At 36.2% G+C, this 20,950-nt stretch overlaps 2 protein-coding genes across 2 annotated transcripts in view; one reads left to right on the forward strand and one right to left on the reverse strand.

The window, feature by feature from the left end:
- LOC126811572 (RYamide receptor) overlaps window positions 1-20,950 on the forward strand; it is a 265,432-nt gene that overhangs the window by 86,858 nt on the left and 157,624 nt on the right. The window lies entirely within an intron of this gene.
- LOC126811571 (pyrokinin-1 receptor) overlaps window positions 11,089-20,950 on the reverse strand; it is a 76,905-nt gene continuing 67,043 nt past the window's right edge. Inside the window, exons 3-4 of the mRNA XM_050537263.2 lie at window positions 16,995-17,126; window positions 11,089-11,374 (exon numbers count right to left, since the gene is read on the reverse strand). Of these exons, the coding sequence (XP_050393220.1) occupies window positions 11,124-11,374; window positions 16,995-17,126 (383 nt within the window). The 3' untranslated portion in view covers window positions 11,089-11,123. The remainder of the gene's footprint in view (window positions 11,375-16,994; window positions 17,127-20,950) is intronic.

The following is a 20,950-nucleotide window of genomic DNA, read 5'->3' on the forward strand; positions in this document are numbered from 1 at the left end:
GAGCACTTTACATCGACGAAACATTAAATCCGGATATTCTTTCGCTTTTTGAAATTTTTTATCCCAGATTTTTTGAGAGGACACATAAATGTTGTATACGATGGATAGTTACTTATAAATTATTCGTTTCGATTCTCCAGTGTGATACCTACGCGTACATTCAATGACATTATGCAAAGCGTTCAAAAACCTCACCATATGAATATTGTACAGTAACGGAAATATTTTGCATAGGAATAGGCATACAATATTACGAATATTGTTTCTGGACAGAAAAACATTGATGCTACAAAACTGAAAAAGTTTGTTAACTATCCGTGATCTTCAAATGAGAAGTGATATCAGGTGTTCCTATTATGCTTGCTCAACAATTCGTCGGTGGGGAGTCAAAAGGTCGTATCTGGCATATTTTGCGAAATTCACTTTTTTGCTTCTTCAGAATGAGAATTTTCTTGCGCATCTTTTCATCTGGTTGTCGTATTTCTAAGCCAATAAAAAGATGTTTTATAAAATTGTTTCAAAAAGTCGTATATGGGGTGTTCAAAAAAAAAAAAATGTCGTATTTTCTTGAAAAAATCAACTTTGTGTCCAACCAAAGCATTACAATCAAACGAAATATAGCCATTATTGTTTTATGGTTAAATACGTATTATTAAAATTATTGTTGAGCCTCTACTGTGTGAAATCTATGAAATTGAAGCAGGTAAAGGTGAATATTTTCCTGGGATACGTCTTTGCTGTATAAAATTGCAAATAACTAGTTTTCACTCCTTATTTCCGCACTAGATGTTGAGCTTGATATGTGCGGATAGTTACACACTGTTTAAAACGCTACACATACATTTTGTACATAATATTTGAGAAAAGCTTCAGAAATACATTTTACATACAACATTTTGACGTGACGGTTTTATAAGACATTTTGATTCTTAACCTCTGGGCTTTTATTGGCTCTCCTGGACAATTTCGCAAATTGACTCCCCACCGACGACGGATAATTATACGCATATTCCAATATACTGTTTCCACGGCTAACTTTTTTTTTTCTCAAAACGGACAGGGGTTCTAGTAAATAATATGGAGAGTGCACATGAAATTGCCCAGGTCTAAATGCTTGTCACTTAGTGGAATTCGCGGTATTTGTTTAATTAACTAACCATTTGATCTGACATTTACATATATATAATTGAAAAACAATTAATTTGTAATCCGAACTTTATAAATACGTGGGAAAGCTGTACAAAGTGCGCTAGAGATATATCATATCATTATTATAAAGGAACAATCACCTGAATGTAGAAATCTTATTGAACATTTACATCTGGCTTTTCTTATAAACTAACAAAAATCAATTGAGTTCCCAATTCCTTTACGAAATAAAACTTTACATTACTGTTATCTTTTCAAATTCCACCGTTTCTGTGCACGTTTTCGTATTGTCTTTGACATTATATATGTATTAAATTAGTTGGATGTACTGTTGAGTGATATAAACCCGATCTCTGAATCGCTTTAGATAGATATAAGGTGTTACGAGTATCGTGTATATGACGGGTCCGGTAACTAAGCCCAAGTTTATCTTTAACAGAATAGCCCCGGTCTTCGGAAATACAGGCCAAGACCGCCGCCACAGTTAGCTGTATGTATTGACGTTTTATTTATCTCACACATTTTTATTTTACTTTTGTATTCATAATAATTTCCTGTTTTTTGGCTTGTGGACGCGATAGAGGCTAAAGGTTTGAAAGGAGTTGGGGGGTTTCAAATTTGGTATGAAGCATTTAGGTCATGAGAAGACGAACCTTACTGATGTACAGTATATTTTGCCTCCTTTTCTGTAAAAATTGTGAAGCCGATAGAGGCTACACATTTAAACATGGCAAGGTTCGGTGGCCTTTTGAAACGTTGGACCATGAAAAATTTAGGAAATATTTTGCTGGAAGGTTAATAGTTTACCACAAGATATTGGCCTTAAAAAATATAATTTTTCAAAAAATTCTTCTCAGGTCCCCCTTACCCCCCTGTGCGATACCACATTCTACAAGATTTTCGACGCAAAATTATTTTATAGAACGTTTTTAGTCTGTGTCATTTTTTACTACAATAGTTCCACAAGATATTGGACTTTTTCAAAAATTCTTCTCAGACCGTCTTGTCCCCCCTGTGAGGTACTACATTCCACAAGATTTTCGAATTTTTGGTCTGTTGCGTTTTCTACTACACGAGTTCCGTTCCACAAGATATTGGACTTAGAAGAAAACCATTGTTTTCAAAAATGTATTCTCACACCCCCTTAACTCGCTGTGTGGTATTACATTCCACAAAAATCTTCGCATTCTCGATTTCTCACCTCCCGACTTTTAGCTCCCGGTTCGCCAGGGTCAACACTCTGTCAGAAGTCGAGATTATAAAATGACCGCAACAGACTTCCATAGTACCTTATTTTGGTAGTGTACCAAAATAAGAATTACAGTTTTCAAACGTTGTACTTGAGAAATGTGGAGGTTTCTAAGTTTCCATAGGGTTGCAGATGACCATTCTTTAAATAGCATTTCACTTCTTTACATGTCGTTCAATTAAAGAAAACTGAAAAATATTAAATGGTTTCGAGAAGATGCTCGTGACTATGCAACAATATATTTTACATCAATGATTTCTTTAATAATTGATTGCAAAGTTAAATGCACCCTGTAGCCGAAGGCCTATCACAGTCTCCTTATTAAATTGTAAAAAATAAGGACTAAAAAGTGTTCTTTAAATAAAAAGTTAGAAATGAATTATAACGACATATTCTTTGAATGGCATTTAGTAATTAGAACATAATCAAATAACACACTATTTATGGATAACAATTAATATGGTTTATTTCACTGTTGAAACGTCGCAGTGAAATAAACCATAGTAATTGTTATCCATAAATAGTGTGTTATTTGAATTATAACGATAGTGGGGCGGGGTATCAATAGAACGCTATGTTAATTTTAGATTATCATGCATGATCTATTTAAATACTTACATACTTCTTTGAGAACTCCGCTCTTTAATCTGTATTGTTTATATTTTATTCTATTTAATAAAACTGAACAACAATACCCGCATCATAATTCATGCTGCTTTCCAATTTTTCTCAAGATTTTTCGTTAACATCCTCTTGGTCTATAAAAAGCTGTAAACTAATAGACTTGAATGTGTTCTTATTAAGTCACCGTAACAAGAACAGTAGGAAAATATAACACTTTCCACTTAGTTATTAAGAACTTTTTGTAATAAGTCAAAAAACAAACTGGTGGGATTTAAGTATTAACGTTATTGTACGTTTCAGTGTTTCTGGTATATTGTCATTAATTTACTGTCGGAACCATTGTTATTTTACACTATTGAATTATTACTTAAAGGGACTGATGAGTGAAAGATGATAAACAGTCCACCTTTATATTTTTATGACACTGCAGTACACTGGGGCAATCTGATTAAAATACAGATCTATATATCTGGCCGGTTGTAGTGAACAGCTTTTGACCATATGACGTCGGACATTGATTAATCAATCAGCGTTGACGTTTCTAATGGTTTACCCACAGTTCCGCGCATCGCACGCCAAGAAGTCCCCGTAACAGATGGTTTCATTGGCTAATCCCCCACGCCATCCAGAACGCCGGTTATAAAACAACTCTTCCAGATCCTAGTGTAGTGTAGTGCAGACAAATGAAACGAAATTTTGAACTATAAAAAACGAAACCAAATGGACTGTGTTGTAATCAGATTGTACATAGGCGTTGCATCAGTGCAACCTAATGTTAGGTCCCACTATCACGATTCGCGCTACGATTGAAATCTTGGTTTAATTCTGGGGTAATCTTGATGATCCTATCAGGTCTTATCATATATTGAGGTCAGTCGTAGCAATCGTTTTAATCGTATCGAAACGTATCCGAACGTATCTGCACATACCTTTATTATTCTTGGTGCATGCCCGACCCCCTGGGACAGAGCCACGCCCAATGTTTGTGTGTCTTGTGTTAGCCTACAGGCCGCAATTGTTAACAGATCCTTCTGAAACCATGCATACCTATTCCTTATACCCTAAGGATGACCCCCATTGTTTTTTGGTGATTGCCCAACCCCTAGGGGCAGAGCCATACCCATTTTTTTGTGTCTGTGTGTATTGGCTACAGGCCACGATTCTTAATGGATCGTCTTTGAACTTGGGATATGTATTCCTTATAGCCTAAGGACGACAACTGCATGTCCCGACCCCCAGGGGCAGAGTCACGCCCAATTTTTGGGTTTGTCGTTTACAGGCCGCAATTCTGAATAAATCAGCTTGGTACTTGGCATATCTATACCTTATAGCCTACGGACGTCAACTATTGATTTTGGTGAATGCCCGACCCCCAGGGGCAGAGCCACGCCCACTTTTTGCCATTATCTTGGTATACTTATTCCTTATACTCTACAGACGGCAACTATTGATGTTGATGCATATTTATTTTCTTGGACGAAAGTAACATTTCCTCTTCAAAGGTGCATTATGCAAGATTTAGATAAAGGCAAAATCACTATATTTAAAATTTCATTCAAATTACTTTACTCTGTTTATCACTGTTTGAAGTTTAGGCAACGTGTGGACTAGATTGTTTATTATCATAACGGGGGCGGGGGGCCGAATGGTTAGCAGGTGCGCACTGCGCTGTATAATACGGTCTGTCATTGAGTCAACTGTCGGGGTTTCGATTCCCCGGTTGTACGTGACAAGGATTAGGCGTCTGGGTCCTCCGGTGTCCTCCCACTGCTAAAGACCCCAGGACGCAAGCGAATTATTGAAATAAAATTGAACCATGTGCTAGGCCCGAAATGACCTACTAGTAGTTTGCGTCGAGTGGACGTTAAACCCCATTTCTCTCTCTCTCTCTCTCTCTCTCTCTTATTATCATAACAACGGTACTTGTTATTCGAGACAGGATCGATTCACCAATTTTAAATTAAATCATTAAATGGCGACCGTTTTTAATCCGCATAAATCTCCGCCATCCGAATATCTAGAGGGTGGATTATAGGCTTGTCATGTGAATACATATCTACATAATAGTTTATATAACATTTGAAGCCAAAATAGAGACCTGCAATAGGCCGACTTAGCTCTTACATGATTCATCTTTAATTAAAAATATTTGGGCATGACATTATTATAACATTGTCTCATGGGCTAGTTTTGTGTTAAAATCTCTCAATAATTCATCTCTACTTGAAGCTTTGAATGAACTAAATGACTGAGGTCAGAACGTCTTGACCTCATTGAACCACCATGAAAACATTACATCTATAACAGTTCAAATAATTTGCGGATAAAATTGATCAAACGTATTGAGTAATGTTTTTTAAAGTTGATATTTTATAGGCGAAATGTCCATTCAGAACAAGCAATAATTCAAAAGAAATATTGTTAAATTTCTCCCGTACCTCCTACAGTCATTTTTTTTTTCTGGTGAATCCATGTTATGCCTACTGAGAAAATTCATTAGACGAACGCTGTTACTAGCATGGATATGCTCGTGGCTGTCAAATGAATTAATAAAACGATACCTCGAACAAACGCCCTCACAGACGTCATTTTCTACACTTTTTTCTGCCGTTTGAGTTATGAAATGTTATCACGAGAAACATTGTGCTGCTATCCCTCGGGAATGTATGGTCCAAATTAAATTCATTTTAAACAACAATATAGTTGGGCGTGATGTTGGAGGTATACCATAAATTTTTAAGCGAATAATTAAATATAAATAGATAATAAAACGCTTATAGAAACAATTTATTTATAAATAATGTATTAGTCGTCTGGTAATACAAAAAATTACAGTTATTAAGACGCAGAGGTCACTATAGACAATGACACTGGAGTGCCACAGATTTCTGAATGTTCTAGAACATTCAAATGACTGGACGTCGCGGAAGGATGATTGAGCAGGTAGTCATGTATTTCAAACTTTCCATAGTCAGTCATAATGTCACATTTTGCTTAATCTGTGTGCGCTTGAATCAAAAATAACATGGTCGATTTCACAGGATTTTGTATCTTGATTTGTGTCCTAAACATTTAAGTTATGTGTTTGTCGTTGATGACATGCTTCATTCCTGAAAAGATTACCCATTAAACGAATTCTCGTTCCGCCACGAGATTCATGATATCTGGGTATGTCAATCCTGACATGTAAAACAATGCCGTTCAACAACAATACATATTATTAAATTGTTGTCTGTATTACATAGTGGTAGCCACGTGGGCTAAGAGGGTACTATGCTGGCTCGCTAGTCTGGAGGCCGTGTGTTCGATCCCTGCATTGGCCGAGAAAGTTCATAGGTGCAGGACGGAGGGCCTGACATGGACAGCAGTCTAGTCATTCGGATGATACGAAAAACCGAGGACCCGTGTTTACATTGGCGTGCACGTAAAATATCCCTTGGCAGTTAGGATTCTATATACGAGTAGGCTATAGTGCCGCTGTCCGGGCAAAATTTACTTCATAGCCCACTGTATGGCGTATGCCCGTCTTCATTAGCCCAGTCGGACCTGAACAGTAGGAAGTTAAACCCCATTTCATTTCATTTCATTTCATTTTGTATTCCAGAGTCTAATCTACCAGCAATGTTTCGGGAAAATGACCAGAAATCATATTTTGAATATCCTCTATTGATGTTTTGTTATGTAATAATACCCACCGATATATAGCCATGATTCCTTTTACTACGTTAGACGTTAGGTCTGTTGGATGTTTTCAAGCGAAAATTCGAGGACCATTCCCAGCCAACACGAAGATCGACTCCGGAACCCCCTAAATTGTGAACCCTTGCCTTACTCACTAAAGTAACGATGTGCCATTGCCATTTATCACTAAAATATATATCCACGCTAATGTGATCTCCGATTGATAATTTAACATTTAATCTCAATACCAACGCCAGATTATCTTCCAGCTTGGATTCAATTGGTTAAAACCGCCTATCATTAAATAGCGAGCAGCATAGATCGATGCAATTTCATTTCCACATACTCTTTGTAAATACTGAACGGAATAGAACTATTTTTGGACTGATATTTCTATTAGAGATTCATCTTTCCCAATATTGTAGTTTGAAAGGGACTCCTATTGCTTACAATGGCAAATCCGGACTCGACGTTTGTGTTTCTGTAAAATAGTATGACAGTGCTTTACATTGTTGAGCAGGAACAGAATAGATGGTTTTGTCCTGAATTAACCAGTTTTATATGCTAAAATATATCCCGGTCTGCTCCTTCAACATATCCCATCATAGGATTCAACCATCATAAATAATAACAAACAATAAAGACAATTATGACATAAAATTTTCGTTTAATTTACACGTGTCATTGTTATAGTAGTACAAACAAAAATATTATACACAAAAAGAAATAAATAGTGACATATACGTTGAGCTAAAATAATAGACCATAATATCTTGACCAGAGCAATGAATATCATTTCGTTTAATTCACCAAAGACGTTTAGAAGCTGTCAGACTTTTATGCATTTATCAGAATTCATTCTTAAAAGAGTTAAAACGTTCGGATTTGATGAGCTAACGATACTTTATCTCTGTAGATAAGAACTTTTAAGGACTTGAGAAGTTTATTGAAATGGGCTCAGATTGACACACTCGAATAATGTTACAAAATACATTCTGCCTTACTCGAATAATGTTATAAAATACATTCTGCCTTGGTTGTTATAGTAACAAGTAATGACATTTTATATGTTATTGAGTCACAAAGACGTTGAACCCGGCACCCTCCGATGTGCAAAAACATTATAAAAACAAAACAAACAACACAACTTCTAATGGGTTTGTGAATGATTATGTCAATTATCGAACACGAACAAAATGAAAATTGGTTGTTTCAAATCTTTTCCTAACTTGATATCAAAACATGTTTATAAGTATTTAGAGAAAAGAATATACGAACTCAATGACTTGGAAGCTACCCGCTTAACATACACTTATTTCCTCATTATGACAAAATAAATGACGCACAAAATGAGATTTTTTGATTAATGTTATGAATGATGGTGAAAATCAGGGGGCGGGGATGCTATGAAACCAAAATGATTACTTTTTCATGAACACTTAATGTCATATTCATAAGGAGTTAAACAAAAAAAAAAAGTAATTGGAAATTACAAAAACCCGAATCTCTATAGAAATAAATGTTGAGTTTCAAAATCTACCCATTTTACTTTACTGAAATTGCGAAAGTCAAACGTGAGTCTAAAGGACATACACAAGTTGAAAAAAATATTATACACTTGTTACTGAATGCCACAATCTGTAATTGTTGCTATTTACATACAGTTATGAATCGTTAAAAGTGAGTAAATGAGATGAAAACTCAGTGCGTGCACCAGGGAGTGGATATTTCATTTTGAAAGTAACGGCTATATAATTATTATCAGATAAAGGTATGTTCCCTCTAGAATAGTTAGGCCACATATCTTTTATCTAAATATATAAGGTCTCTAACGATCGTAAAACATAACTGAAATAGCAATAATATTTTTATTTGTCAACCAGTAAAATGGTACCTATTCCAATACAGAACCGAGACAATGGAGAAACGTATCTGAAAAATGCAGCATGGAATAGTAAAGCTCGAAAACGACAACACGATGGCAAGTGTGACGTAGTGTTAGAACGGTATATTAAAACAGTAATTTTTGGATGTTTTTTTAAAAAAAAGGGTAACCTGACGCTAACTAGTATTTGCATCGTCATTTTCATTTTGGAATTATAGCCAAGCTAAAATGTACTCAAGTGGAATATGTAACATTTAATTATGAAATAAAAATCTAACTATTAACGTCGTGCTGATTTGTTTTGATCCTGCCTCCTATATCGTTATCCCAGGATGCCGAATGTTGACCCATTTCAATTCATTATATCTTTTTAACATCTGAACGGAATGGAACCATTTTCTGACTGCTCCGGGATTCGACTTACACAATATGGTAATATACAAGGGGTAAAACTGGTTAAACACGTTCCAAATATACTTTTAACACAGAGATCATTGCTACGGTAGATGCTTAACGAAGAATGGACGCAAGAAATGGAAAACACGAGTTATCCTTAAAGACAAATAGAAAAAGTCCGTGCATTACCTTGTCTTTATTAAGCAGACAATGAATAAAAACAAGGGAATGCACGGACTGTTTTCTATTTTTCTCGTATCAATTCTCTTTATGAACTGTCGGATCCTCTCACAGTCTCACATAACAAATTTTCGTCTTCAAAGGAATTATCTGCAGTGAGCTGAAAATTGACCGTGTATCTGTTATCGCTCTTTATTTCAGTTTCGTGTTTTCCATGTTTTGCGTCACTTCCCGTTTCTTCAAATCTTCGTTATTCATCCATCGTCGCATGTCGGCGTTAAAATTATGTCTGGAATGTGTTTAACCAGTTAACATATGTAATATTGGCTGACACCAACATTGTTCTTTAAGAATCTGTTCTTCATTCGAGGGATTTTTGACCACTTGCATACTATCATGTTGTGTAAGTCGAATCCCGGAGAGGTTAAGCAGTCAGAAAATGGTTCCATTCCGTCAGTTGTTAATTTGATCCCAATACAGATAAAGCTTCCTGTATGTATGTGCAAACACAGCTCGATAAGTAATAGCTAATGCTAGAAAAGTTTTAGCATATATGTTCTTAAACATCACCTTCCTGTCAAACAGGGGGATCACGGTGGCTAAGTGGGTAAGACGCTGGCTCGCTAGCCTGGAGGTTGGGTGTTCGATCCCTGCATTGGCCGAGACAGTTCATTCAGATTTTCCGGCGTGCTTCCCCCTTGTCAGTGTTGCAGGACGGAGGGCCTGACAAGAACAGCTTTCTAGTCGTTCGGATGATACGAAAGGCCGGGGCCCCGTGTACACATTGGCGTGCATGTAAAAGATCCCTTGACAGATGGAATTCGATATAAGAGTATTCTGTAGTGCCGCTGTCCGGGCAAAATTTCTCTCATAGCACACTGTATGGCGTATGCCCGTTTTCATTACCCAGTCCGGAGCAGAACAGTAGGACGTTAAACCCCATTTCATTTCATTCCCTGTCAAACAACCCAATGAAACAAAACAGTCAAGGAAAAACAAATTGCAAATTTGCAATGGAGTTTTACATACAATTAGTAGTAACACACTTAAGTAAGTGTGCTACTACTAATTGTATGTAAAACTTAGTAGTTTTCCCATTTACGTAACAATTTATTCTTCAAGAATAGAAACAGAAACCACTGCACTTCTTAAAAATGCATTATGTAAGATTCAGATAGAGAGCTGACCCTTCTTGCTATATAATAATAAAAAATGAATATATTGAAAATTTCATACAAATTACTGTATTTTTGAGCGAAGTAGTGACTGAAGATTGTTTATTATCTTAGCAACGGTACTTGCCAATCAAGACTAAATCTCAATTATCCACTTTATCGTTAAATTTGTAAATCTCGCGGGTATTTTAATCCATTTAAATCTCGGTCATCCGGCGCTCTAAGGAGTTGATTTTAGGCTTGTCATACGAATAAATGTCTAAATAATCGTTTATATACCATTTGCAGTCCAAATAATGCATCTTTAAGCCGCTATCCTATTCAGGGTGTTTCCAGGTGCTTTTAATTACATTGATGAACAATTAATAAGAAGCCTCGTCGAAGGAAAAAAGTAGCAAAATGTAGCTAACAATTTAAGTTAAGAGAACCTTTGGGATAAATGTCCTTCTTCAGAAAAATATGTACGTATACTATACAGATCCAGATCACTTGTACAGCTCACAAAGGTGGGTCTGCTTGTTGTTCTGTTTGGCTATAAGGCCTGCCCAAGTCGGAGTTCAGGCGTACAACAGATATCCGCAACACACCTATGCCGTTAAGATATAATGTGTTCTGATAAGTTGCTAAGAAAAGAAATTTAGAAGATCTATCATTTTGGAATTGATTCTATCGCTGTATTTACAAACTGTTTTAATACATAAGGCTAAAGATTTTATCAGGCATGTCTATTGGCGAAAGAAGATCAAAAACAAGATAATATAGATTTAATATACCACTTTTACAGTCACAATTTCGAATTCCTGAACAATCCATTCTTAATGGGTTTATGTTTCACAAACAGTTTTTGATTGGTATAAATTGCCACTGATGTCCCTGTTCCAACGGAAGGCGAAGATCGACAGAGACTTAAATCATTAGTGTATTTATTTCTATGACAACAGCGACAGAGGGTCATTTTAAAGGCTCGGCGGTATCTCTTCGACAATACATTATACAGGATAGGATTTACAGTCGAGCTCACAAAATATAAAACGCCTGAAAGTAGAAACAAAGACCGTGATTAAAGCCATTATCAGGAACAAGTTATAGCAGATTGATTAATTGATACAGGAGATTGAACGACATAGTAGAATTAACATTAATTCTATTTCCTGTCGTATAGAAACCATCTAATAGCATGCTAGATGAAACGTCTGCAGGTATTTGAGAATGGTTGTTGATACTCGGCGGTGAGATAAGGCAATGTCAGTGATCGGACACCATCTCCATTATTTCTATAATACAAATAACAATGGTCAATAAAGAACTCGCATGAGAAAACACCACCATCGTACACGTACATTGCCAGTCGGAATACGAAGAAGAGTTGACGCGTTACACACGTAACAATTGAAATAAACCACGTAATATTATTCTAACAAGAGCATCGCTAACGCTGCAATATACGTCCACAATCCAGCTTTGATTGATATGGTACTTTTTAAAATGAAGAGAATGAAATATGAAATGGCTGTAATATGATCAGAGGCAAAGAAGGCTAGGTGTCGGGTTTGTTTTGCCAAATTTACAGACAAAATACTAACAATAAAGTGGGTGCGACACTGCCCCAGGAGGTCGGGGCAAGCATCAAAATAAATAGTTGCTGTCTTTATGGTATAAGGAATAAATATGTAGGCAAAACACAGACACACAAATTGAAAATGGGCGTGGCTCTGCCCCTGGGGGTTGGGCATGCACCCCAAACGATAGGGATGTTCCTTAGGGTACAAAGAATAAGTATGCAAAGTTTCAATATGATATGTTAAGGAATGCGGCCTGTAGATGACAAACAAAGAAATTCAAAGAATGGGCGTGACTCTGCCCCTGGGGGTAGGGCATGCACCAAAAACAATAGGGATCATCCTTGGGGTATAATGAATAAGTATGTAAAGTTTGCAGATGATCACTTAAGAATTGTGGCCTGTAGGCGACACACAAGACACACACACAAGGACAGGGGCGACGGCAATCTACGTCCACATTATGAATGTGGACGTATAAAAATTAGATATCCTGGGTAAAACGGGTTGGTAACATTGACCACATCAAATTCCTTTGGAAATTAATCCCTAATATTGTACAACTATTTGCCTTGTACAGTTTTTGACCTGTTGATTGTAGCATCTAATAACTAGAAATGGGCGTGGCTCTGCCCCTGGGGGTCGGGCATGCACCAAAAACAATAGGGATCTTCCTTGGGGTATAAGGAATAAGTATACCAAGTTTGAAGAAAATCCAGTAAGAATTGCGCCCTGTAGGCGACACAAAGACACACGAAAAGAAAATGGGAAATGGGCGTGGCTCTGCCCCTGGGGGTTGGGCATGTACCCCAAACGATAGGGATGTTCCTTAGGGTACAAAGAATGTGTATGCAAGATTATAAGTTAAGAAATGTGGCCTGTAGACGACAAACAAACAAATACTAGAAATGGGCGTGGCTCTGCCCCTGGGGGTCGGGCATGCACCAAAAACAATAGGGATCTTCCTTGGGGTATAAGGAATAAGTATACCAAGTTTGAAGAAAATCCAGTAAGAATTGCGCCCTGTAGGCGACACAAAGACACACGAAAAGAAAATGGGCGTGGCTCTGCCCCTGGGGGTTGGGCATGCACCCCAAACGATAGGGATGTTCCTTAGGGTACAAAGAATGTGTATGCAAAGTTTCAAGATTATTAGTTAAGAAATGTGGCCTGTAGACGACAAACAAACAAATACTAGAAATGGGCGTGGCTCTGCCCCGGGGGGTCGGGCATGCACCAAAAACAATAGGGATCTTCCTTGGGGTATAAGGAATAAGTATACCAAGTTTGAAGAAAATCCATGAAGAATTGCGCCCTGTAGGCGAACCACAGACACACACACACACACACACACACACACACATACATACATACACACACACACACACACAGACAGGGGCGACGGCATAATACGTTCACATTATGAATGTGGACGTATAAAAATAACCAAAGTGTTGTGGTGACAATTAGTTCAACAGTGGTAGAAGCATCGAATTTGGTACGCTGATATGTGGCGTGTAGGTGCAGTGAAGTTGAGGGATACATGTAACAAAATCACCGTACACGCTAGATCTAGATTATACAAACAAGATTTTTTATTCCGAAACGCGACATTTTCTCTTTTAACCGTTGAATCCATCCAGTGTGACACACTGACTTGATCCCGTTATTTAAAATTAAGGTATCCGGAAGCTGACATACAGATAAATATTTATCTCAACAGTTTCGACTGAAAACAAGGCAAAGACAGAGGTAATTTTAACTAATGTGTTGAAATTGAAGTTTGTTGGAATAAAATATATATATTCGACCTGTTGTTAATTGCTTACTTTTCTTTGGGTGTTTGAAGGCTATACATTTAATGTAGATGATATTTGAAATAGTATGCTCTAGTCGGAATTATGGAATAGATTTAGAAGGGGTCATTGTCAAATTTGATACTTTTATTTTATCATTCTGCAGGACGATATTGGGTTAAGACTAGAATGTTAAGCTTTAAGACTAGAATGTTAAGTTTTAAGATTAGAATGTTAAGTTTAGACTAGAATGTTAAGCTTAAGGTTTAGACTAGAATGTACTAGAATATTAAGTTTTAGGTTTAGACTACAATGTTATGTGTGTGTTATTCATAAACACAGTGTTATGTATAAAGCTTACCTTGCAAATACTGTATTTATGAATAACCATAACCCCGTAAATACTTTGGAAGTATTGGTGACCTAACCCTAGCTCACTGAAGCTCAAACGACGCAGCATACAGTGTCCCAATAAGAGTTGTAACTAAATACAATGGTTACGAATAAACCTTTTTCAATACATAAAACTTGCCAAAGTAAACCTCATGCGTCCAACTATTTTGCGAGGCTATTTTGTAAACATTTGTTTTAAATGGATCTCATTTGTGAATCAATTTGAGCAAAAATTGCAAATAAATCCGAAAAGTACACAAAAAAACCCAAACATTAAACCCTGTGAAAATATTGAATTAAGATGGTTTACATTTGTAAGTCTGAATAAATACATCGACTCGGGAAAAAAGTTAATATGAATGTCTGAATTAGATTTGATTGATATGGATGTGCTTGCACTCTTCACAAACAACTATTTCAAAAACATTTCAAAATTCCTTTCTTTGAATTTGTATGCAAGTGTCAAAACAAGACTAAAAAAGCGATTCATCTAGTAAAAAAGATGATTCCGTTATGGAATTGCGTAGAGTTCGTGACAGTTTACATGGTAAGTTTTTTGTTTTAGCAACATTGAGTTGGGGAAATGTCAACTAATGGCGTCTTTGAGTGATATCAATCAATACGGTTAAAATGTAATATTATGAGCACCATTAATAAATATTTCTTAAAAATGCACCTTTTGTTAGAAGCCAACAGAAACATATAAAAATAAACTTCATGGACTTAAATTTATTGATGTTATTTTTGTAAAACATGCGTTCTTCTTAAACACAACCATATAAAATAAACTTAATGCTCGATGGACTTGGTTATTATTAATGTTGGTTTTGTTTGAAAGGTGACTATGTATTGGGATGAAAATTAGCATCTTTTCTCGAGCATGAACAAATGATCTTAATGACCCATATTTAAAGGGAAAGTACTGGTATATAAACTTTCTGCAGAAAATTAATGTTATGAAAACTTCGGCTTTAGAATAATAATAAAAAAAGGCATAAGAAAAATGAAACATAAATAGATCAACAACGATAGCAGAAACAGGCATGCTATTGTCATAGACAATTTATCGTGCTGGCGACAATATCGCCTTTGAAATCCAGATCGAAGTCTAGTTGTTTCAGCAATTTCGTTCTTAATAGTTTGTCTCGTGCCAGCGAGCATGCACTACTAGTCTAATCTTACTCTATTCAATAAATTCAAAAGGTTTCTTTTAGTTTAGATTAAAATAGTATACTGTTAATAGGGAATAACACATGTATATAATCAAGACAATGAGTGTGGTTATGTTGTGTCTGGCGAATCGACCCACCTCATTTCCTTCTTACATTTAAAAAAGTTTTCTAATATTTACAAAGATATACCGCTTAGACTACTGTAAGAATTAGAGGACAGTTACAGAAATCACCACAGTGATATGACTAACATTAGATTCAGATGGTTGTATCTGCATAAGTAACTAAATACAAAATAGGCTTATAAAGGCCCCGAGTTTGAGTTCCCCTAATTAGAATAACGCAAGGTGTCTGACTTATTCGTATCTTATTTTGTTATATAAAAGTGAATTATTCCTTTACAATTAAAATCCCACTTTAAAACTAAAACCAAAATCAGTCATTAAGAACGTGTTCAATATTGGTTGTTTATTGGGAAGAAAAGTCGAAGAAGCCGGCATCCAAGTAGATATTGGTTGATGAAACTGAGTAACTGATGCGATTCAATTAAATACAGTTAACGACAGCCTGTCAATAACCAGTCTAATTTGTATTCACAGAATCCGTGCTACATTTAGGTTAATCTCTCGCTTTTTATTTCACTATAGATTCCAATATAAGCTTTGACTTTATCTCACACTGGGTTACTGGAGGAAAATAAGTAGGTACCGGTATTAGCAGCCACACCACCATTTTACGCTGTTTCACCAAGTCTTACTCACTATTCGAGCTAATTTAATTACAACACTGTTTTAGCATAGAACATGCGTAATTTCAACAAAGGGAGACGGATAAAAAAGGCATGGCGCAAATGATTAAATTTCGTGGTATGGTGTACTTAATCTTTAGAAATATTGATGATGCACACAACTTCTTTTTGTTCTTGCTGGAATTTATGAATATTATTTTACGCGTCAATAGAAACAATCAGTATCGAGATAAAGTTCTAAGAATCACTGTATGCAACATTAAAGGGTTGATATTTAAAAGAAGATACGACAAACGAAAATTAATGATGACACGGTGACTATAAAACAGGGATGATGACGCGATCTTATTCTTATCTCATTATTATGTTTTATGCAATTTAAACATGAAATGTTTTAACCATTTGAAAACGCATTAAATGAAGCTTTATATAATTGATTATGTATTGTGTGTAATTTTATATCAATAAATGAACGCCTATCCAATACAATTTTTTCAATGGCCTTAAGTAATTGAACCGGCAATACATAGAATCCAATTCTATTACTGGGCGACGTTTCGACTTGACTTCTCCCCGGGAAACGTACCTCACAGATTTCTCCAAAAAATAAATGTGTACACCCAATACAAATTTTAATACTTTGCACGCATACCGATTTAGATAGTCTCGTTTTTGTAAGGTACAACCAAGGGATCTAACGTTCGACCATAATTGGAGATTGATAGTGATTTACGTCTAAAACCTTCTCCGCCACCCAGGATTATGAAAGTTGCACGTTATTCGTCTTCAAGGCGTTTATTATTTCTGTGTCCCACTCAGATTTATACGTGCATCGAAATATTTAATATTTGTTACAGAAAATAACACATAGACCCTTGAAGAACAGAGACGATCAACTAATGAACAGGTCAAAATGATATAGATCAAAGACCTTTCAAATATTATACCCACTTATAAATATACGTTTGGAATTAGACATATACATACCTGATACATAGAAAATATAAGTTTGTATTTCAAGCAGTTGAACTGTCCATTTTCCTGCGGGTACATAAATGGTCATCAATCTTTGCACATGGAATGGAGCCCAGCATACAAAAAAGGCGATAACAACAGCAACTGTAATGTAAAAAAATGTGTTTGAGAGAGAGAGTGAGTGTGTGTGTCAACAAATGGCACTGGGCAACTGACTTTTACTTTTATAACTATGCACTGTAGATCAGTGGTTGGTTCAGTTATAATGAAAACCAGCGGCTGCCAGGCAGGATGCGCCCACATTTTGCAAAAAACGATTTTTCGAACCAGGAAGTTACAATCCGATATGTGCGAATATCGACAGGAACCAAGATCTTTGGGTTATAAAGATATATTTCAAGTTTCATCAAAATCGGATCAGAATTGTGACTTCTAGAGGGTCCACAACCTTGATAGACCATATTTACACTACTTGCGTATGAGGGGTGGCTATTTTGTCCGGCATTTTTGGTCCGATTTTCACGAATTTCAAACTCAACCATTATTAGGGTGTAACGGTGATATTATAAAACGTTTTTTTATAAATCGGATAAAAATTGTGACCTCAAGAGGGACCACAAGCTAAAAACGCGATTTTCGTACAACCAAGGGCCATAATTCAGGAAGTTACAATCCGATATGCGCAAATATCAACGGGAACCAATATCTGTTGGTTATAACCATGCATTTCAAGTTTCATCAAAATCGGATCAAAATTGTGACCTCTACAGGGTCCACAACCTCGATATACCAGATGTTTACACTATTTGCGTACGAGGAACGGCCATTTTCACGAAATTCAAACTCAATCAACATTACGGTGTAACGGGATATATTCGAACGTTTTTGTAAATCAGATGTCATCTCTAGAGGGACCACAAGCTAAAACACATTTTTTCGTACAATCAGGGACCATAATTCAGGAAGTTACGATCCGATATGCGCGAATGTCAAAAAGAACCAAGACCTTTGGGTTATAAACATGCCTTTCAAGTTTCATCAAAATCGGGTGAAAATTGTGACCTGTAGAGAGTCCACAACCGTGATATAACATTTTTTTTTACACGATTAGCGTACGAGTGGCGACCATTTTGTCCGTCAGTGTTTATCCGATTTTCACGAAATTCGAACACAACCATCATTGGGGTGTAACGGTGATATATCCACACGTTTTTTTTTAAATCGGATAATAATTGTGCCCTCTAGAGGGATTACAAGCTAAAAACGCGATTTTTCGTACAGTTAAGGGCCATAATTCAGGAAGTTATGCTCCGATATGCGCAAATATCGAAATGAACCAAGATCTATGGGTTATAAACATGTATTCCAAGTTACATCAAAATCGGATCAAAAATTGTGAGCTGTAGAGAGGGGCGGCCATTTTGTCCGACAGTTTTGGTCCGATTTTCGAACTCAACCACCAGTAAGGTGTAACAGTGATATCTTCAAACGTTTTTTTTAAAATCGGAATAAAATTACGACCTCCATAGGGTCTACAAGCTAAGAAATGTGATTATTCGTACAATCAGGGGCCATAATTCAGGACGTTACGGTCCGATATGCGCCAATATCGAAAGGAATTTCAAATTTCAACAAAATCAGATAAAAATTGTGACCTCTATAGGGTCCACAAGCTACAAATGCGATTTTTCGTACACTCAGGGTCCATAATCCATGAAGTTACGGTTCGATACATGCCAATATCGACAGGGATCGAGATCTTAGGGAGATACACCTATATTTCAAGTTTCCTTTAATTCGGATAAAAATTGTGACCTCTACAGGGTCCACAACCTCGATATACCAGATGTTTACACTATTTGCGTACGAGGGACGGCCATTTTGTCTGGCAGTTTTGGTCGGATTTTCACGAAATTCAAACTCAACCAACATTACGGTGTAACGGTGATATATTCGAACGTTTTTGTAAATCAGATGTCCACAAACAATTGTTGACGGACGTCCGGACGGACAAGGGCGATGACAATATACGTCCACATGGAAATTTGGGCGTAAAAAAACAAATCCCATGATCTTTCTTTGAGGATCTCTTGGAAAGCCATGGTCCACACAAGATTTCGTTGATAGGGACAATGGTAATTGGTATACATAAATTTCAATAGGATTCCATCTATTGAAATATCGAACGATCTCAGCAAAATTAATTTTAAAGAAAGACACCACCTACCCGCTCCAACACACCATGATTTGGGGTAAGATATAATTGCAATGAAATGGGTTTTTTCGTCCTACAGTTCTGCTCGGACTTTGCTAATGAAAACGGGGGCTACAATAGCTCTGTATAAAATTGAAACATCCTTTCTTCATGTCTAAATCTCGTGACCAGTACAGCGCTTACAAAACCCGATTCACCATTTGTGTTTCGAAAAGGATTCTTATCTTTGATCTCGAATGTTTATAAAAAATTGGACAGGAAGGCAGGGATGGCAACAATGTTCTCTCGCATATGAGGCATCAGAAGCCTGTGTGATGAATGTTTTTTAATCACCAATTGTTACACGTAGAGTTTCAAAACCACACAAATGAATTACTAGAGCTAGTCAACAAGAACTAATCAAGCATCTCAGTACTCTACTGATTTATTTAATCAAGTTTTTTTTACAACATATTTCCCGCAGACGGCAAAATTGTTTTCCAGTGAAAATTTATCAAGTCGAATTGAACTTTGATTGAATTCTTGGTGAGTCTTGTCTTGATTTTAAAAGATAAATTTGGTAGCACGTGGTGTTTAATATTACCAGTCTAGACCTTTTTGACAAAATGTTAGATGGGGACTGTTCCTGGTCTGATTGTTAAAGAAAGTATTCATATAACTTGTTTATAGAAGGTATTTCAGTACGGGGCGATCACAACAGGCGAAACATCCTGGGTGTAATAAGTATTTTCTTGAAAAACTGTGATCAGGAGAACTTGTGCTCGAGATACCCCACCCCTGTTCAATAATACTCAATGTGACCATTTTAAGCATATCTACGATAGCATAATATACATATGGGTTTGGGTGGAGACATTCCGATTTAGGACAATTTAGGTAATTAAGCTTGATGTGTTTGGCTTTGGGTAGGACTGCGTGTTGCAGATACCCGTTTCAATAGAGGAGTACTAAATCATTTGCACTTAGAACTATGCTATTTTAATAACTCCTTCTTTTATTAAATATTTTTACCTTGTTATTGAATGCATGTTTACAGTTGCCAAGTTACAATAAAATAAACTTGTTAAAAACGACCTATAAACACACTCAAATATTAATAAAAGTTCATTGTCCGTGTCTTAAGGAAGCAATTTCTATGTACAATCGATTACAGATTCTCATTATATACATCAATCAACGCCCTTTTAAAGAACAAATTGTTTGACGAACCTGCCTCTATGGGATGCAAATTAAGCAACACGACCATAAAGAATATCATGACAGGGGAATCTGAATAAAAGATGTCAGCATAACGAAACTTGGCATTTCCGAATCATTAAGCAATCTCTTAAATAATCAATCACTGCTTCTTACGCTTTCATTTCCTTTAACTAATTAATATTCGATATGACAACATATAACTCGCTGAGATAATAATGTCTTTGTAATAAAAACAATGTCAGTCCTCTATTTATGTAACACAAAAATAACACTTTAGACATATCATATTCAATCATGTATGTCGTAGGAAAGAAACATGGTATTCATTATAAATGAAGCCTATGTGTTCTGTCCAATACTGTAACGTTTGTATAAAAGGTCAACCGTTCCATGACATTACCAAGAGCTCCAAGATTATGGTGAGAAAACCCTCATTGTCAGTCTTAATGCATCTGTGACAATTGCAGTCACACTGTTCATTTGATTTTTAATTTGTATAATACGTTAAGATAATTAGGAAAGTGACGACTGAAAATTTAAATTTTCATAACAT

Source organism: Patella vulgata, chromosome 2 (genome assembly GCF_932274485.2).
Source record: "Patella vulgata chromosome 2, xgPatVulg1.2, whole genome shotgun sequence".
NCBI classification, from domain to species: domain Eukaryota; kingdom Metazoa; phylum Mollusca; class Gastropoda; family Patellidae; genus Patella; species Patella vulgata.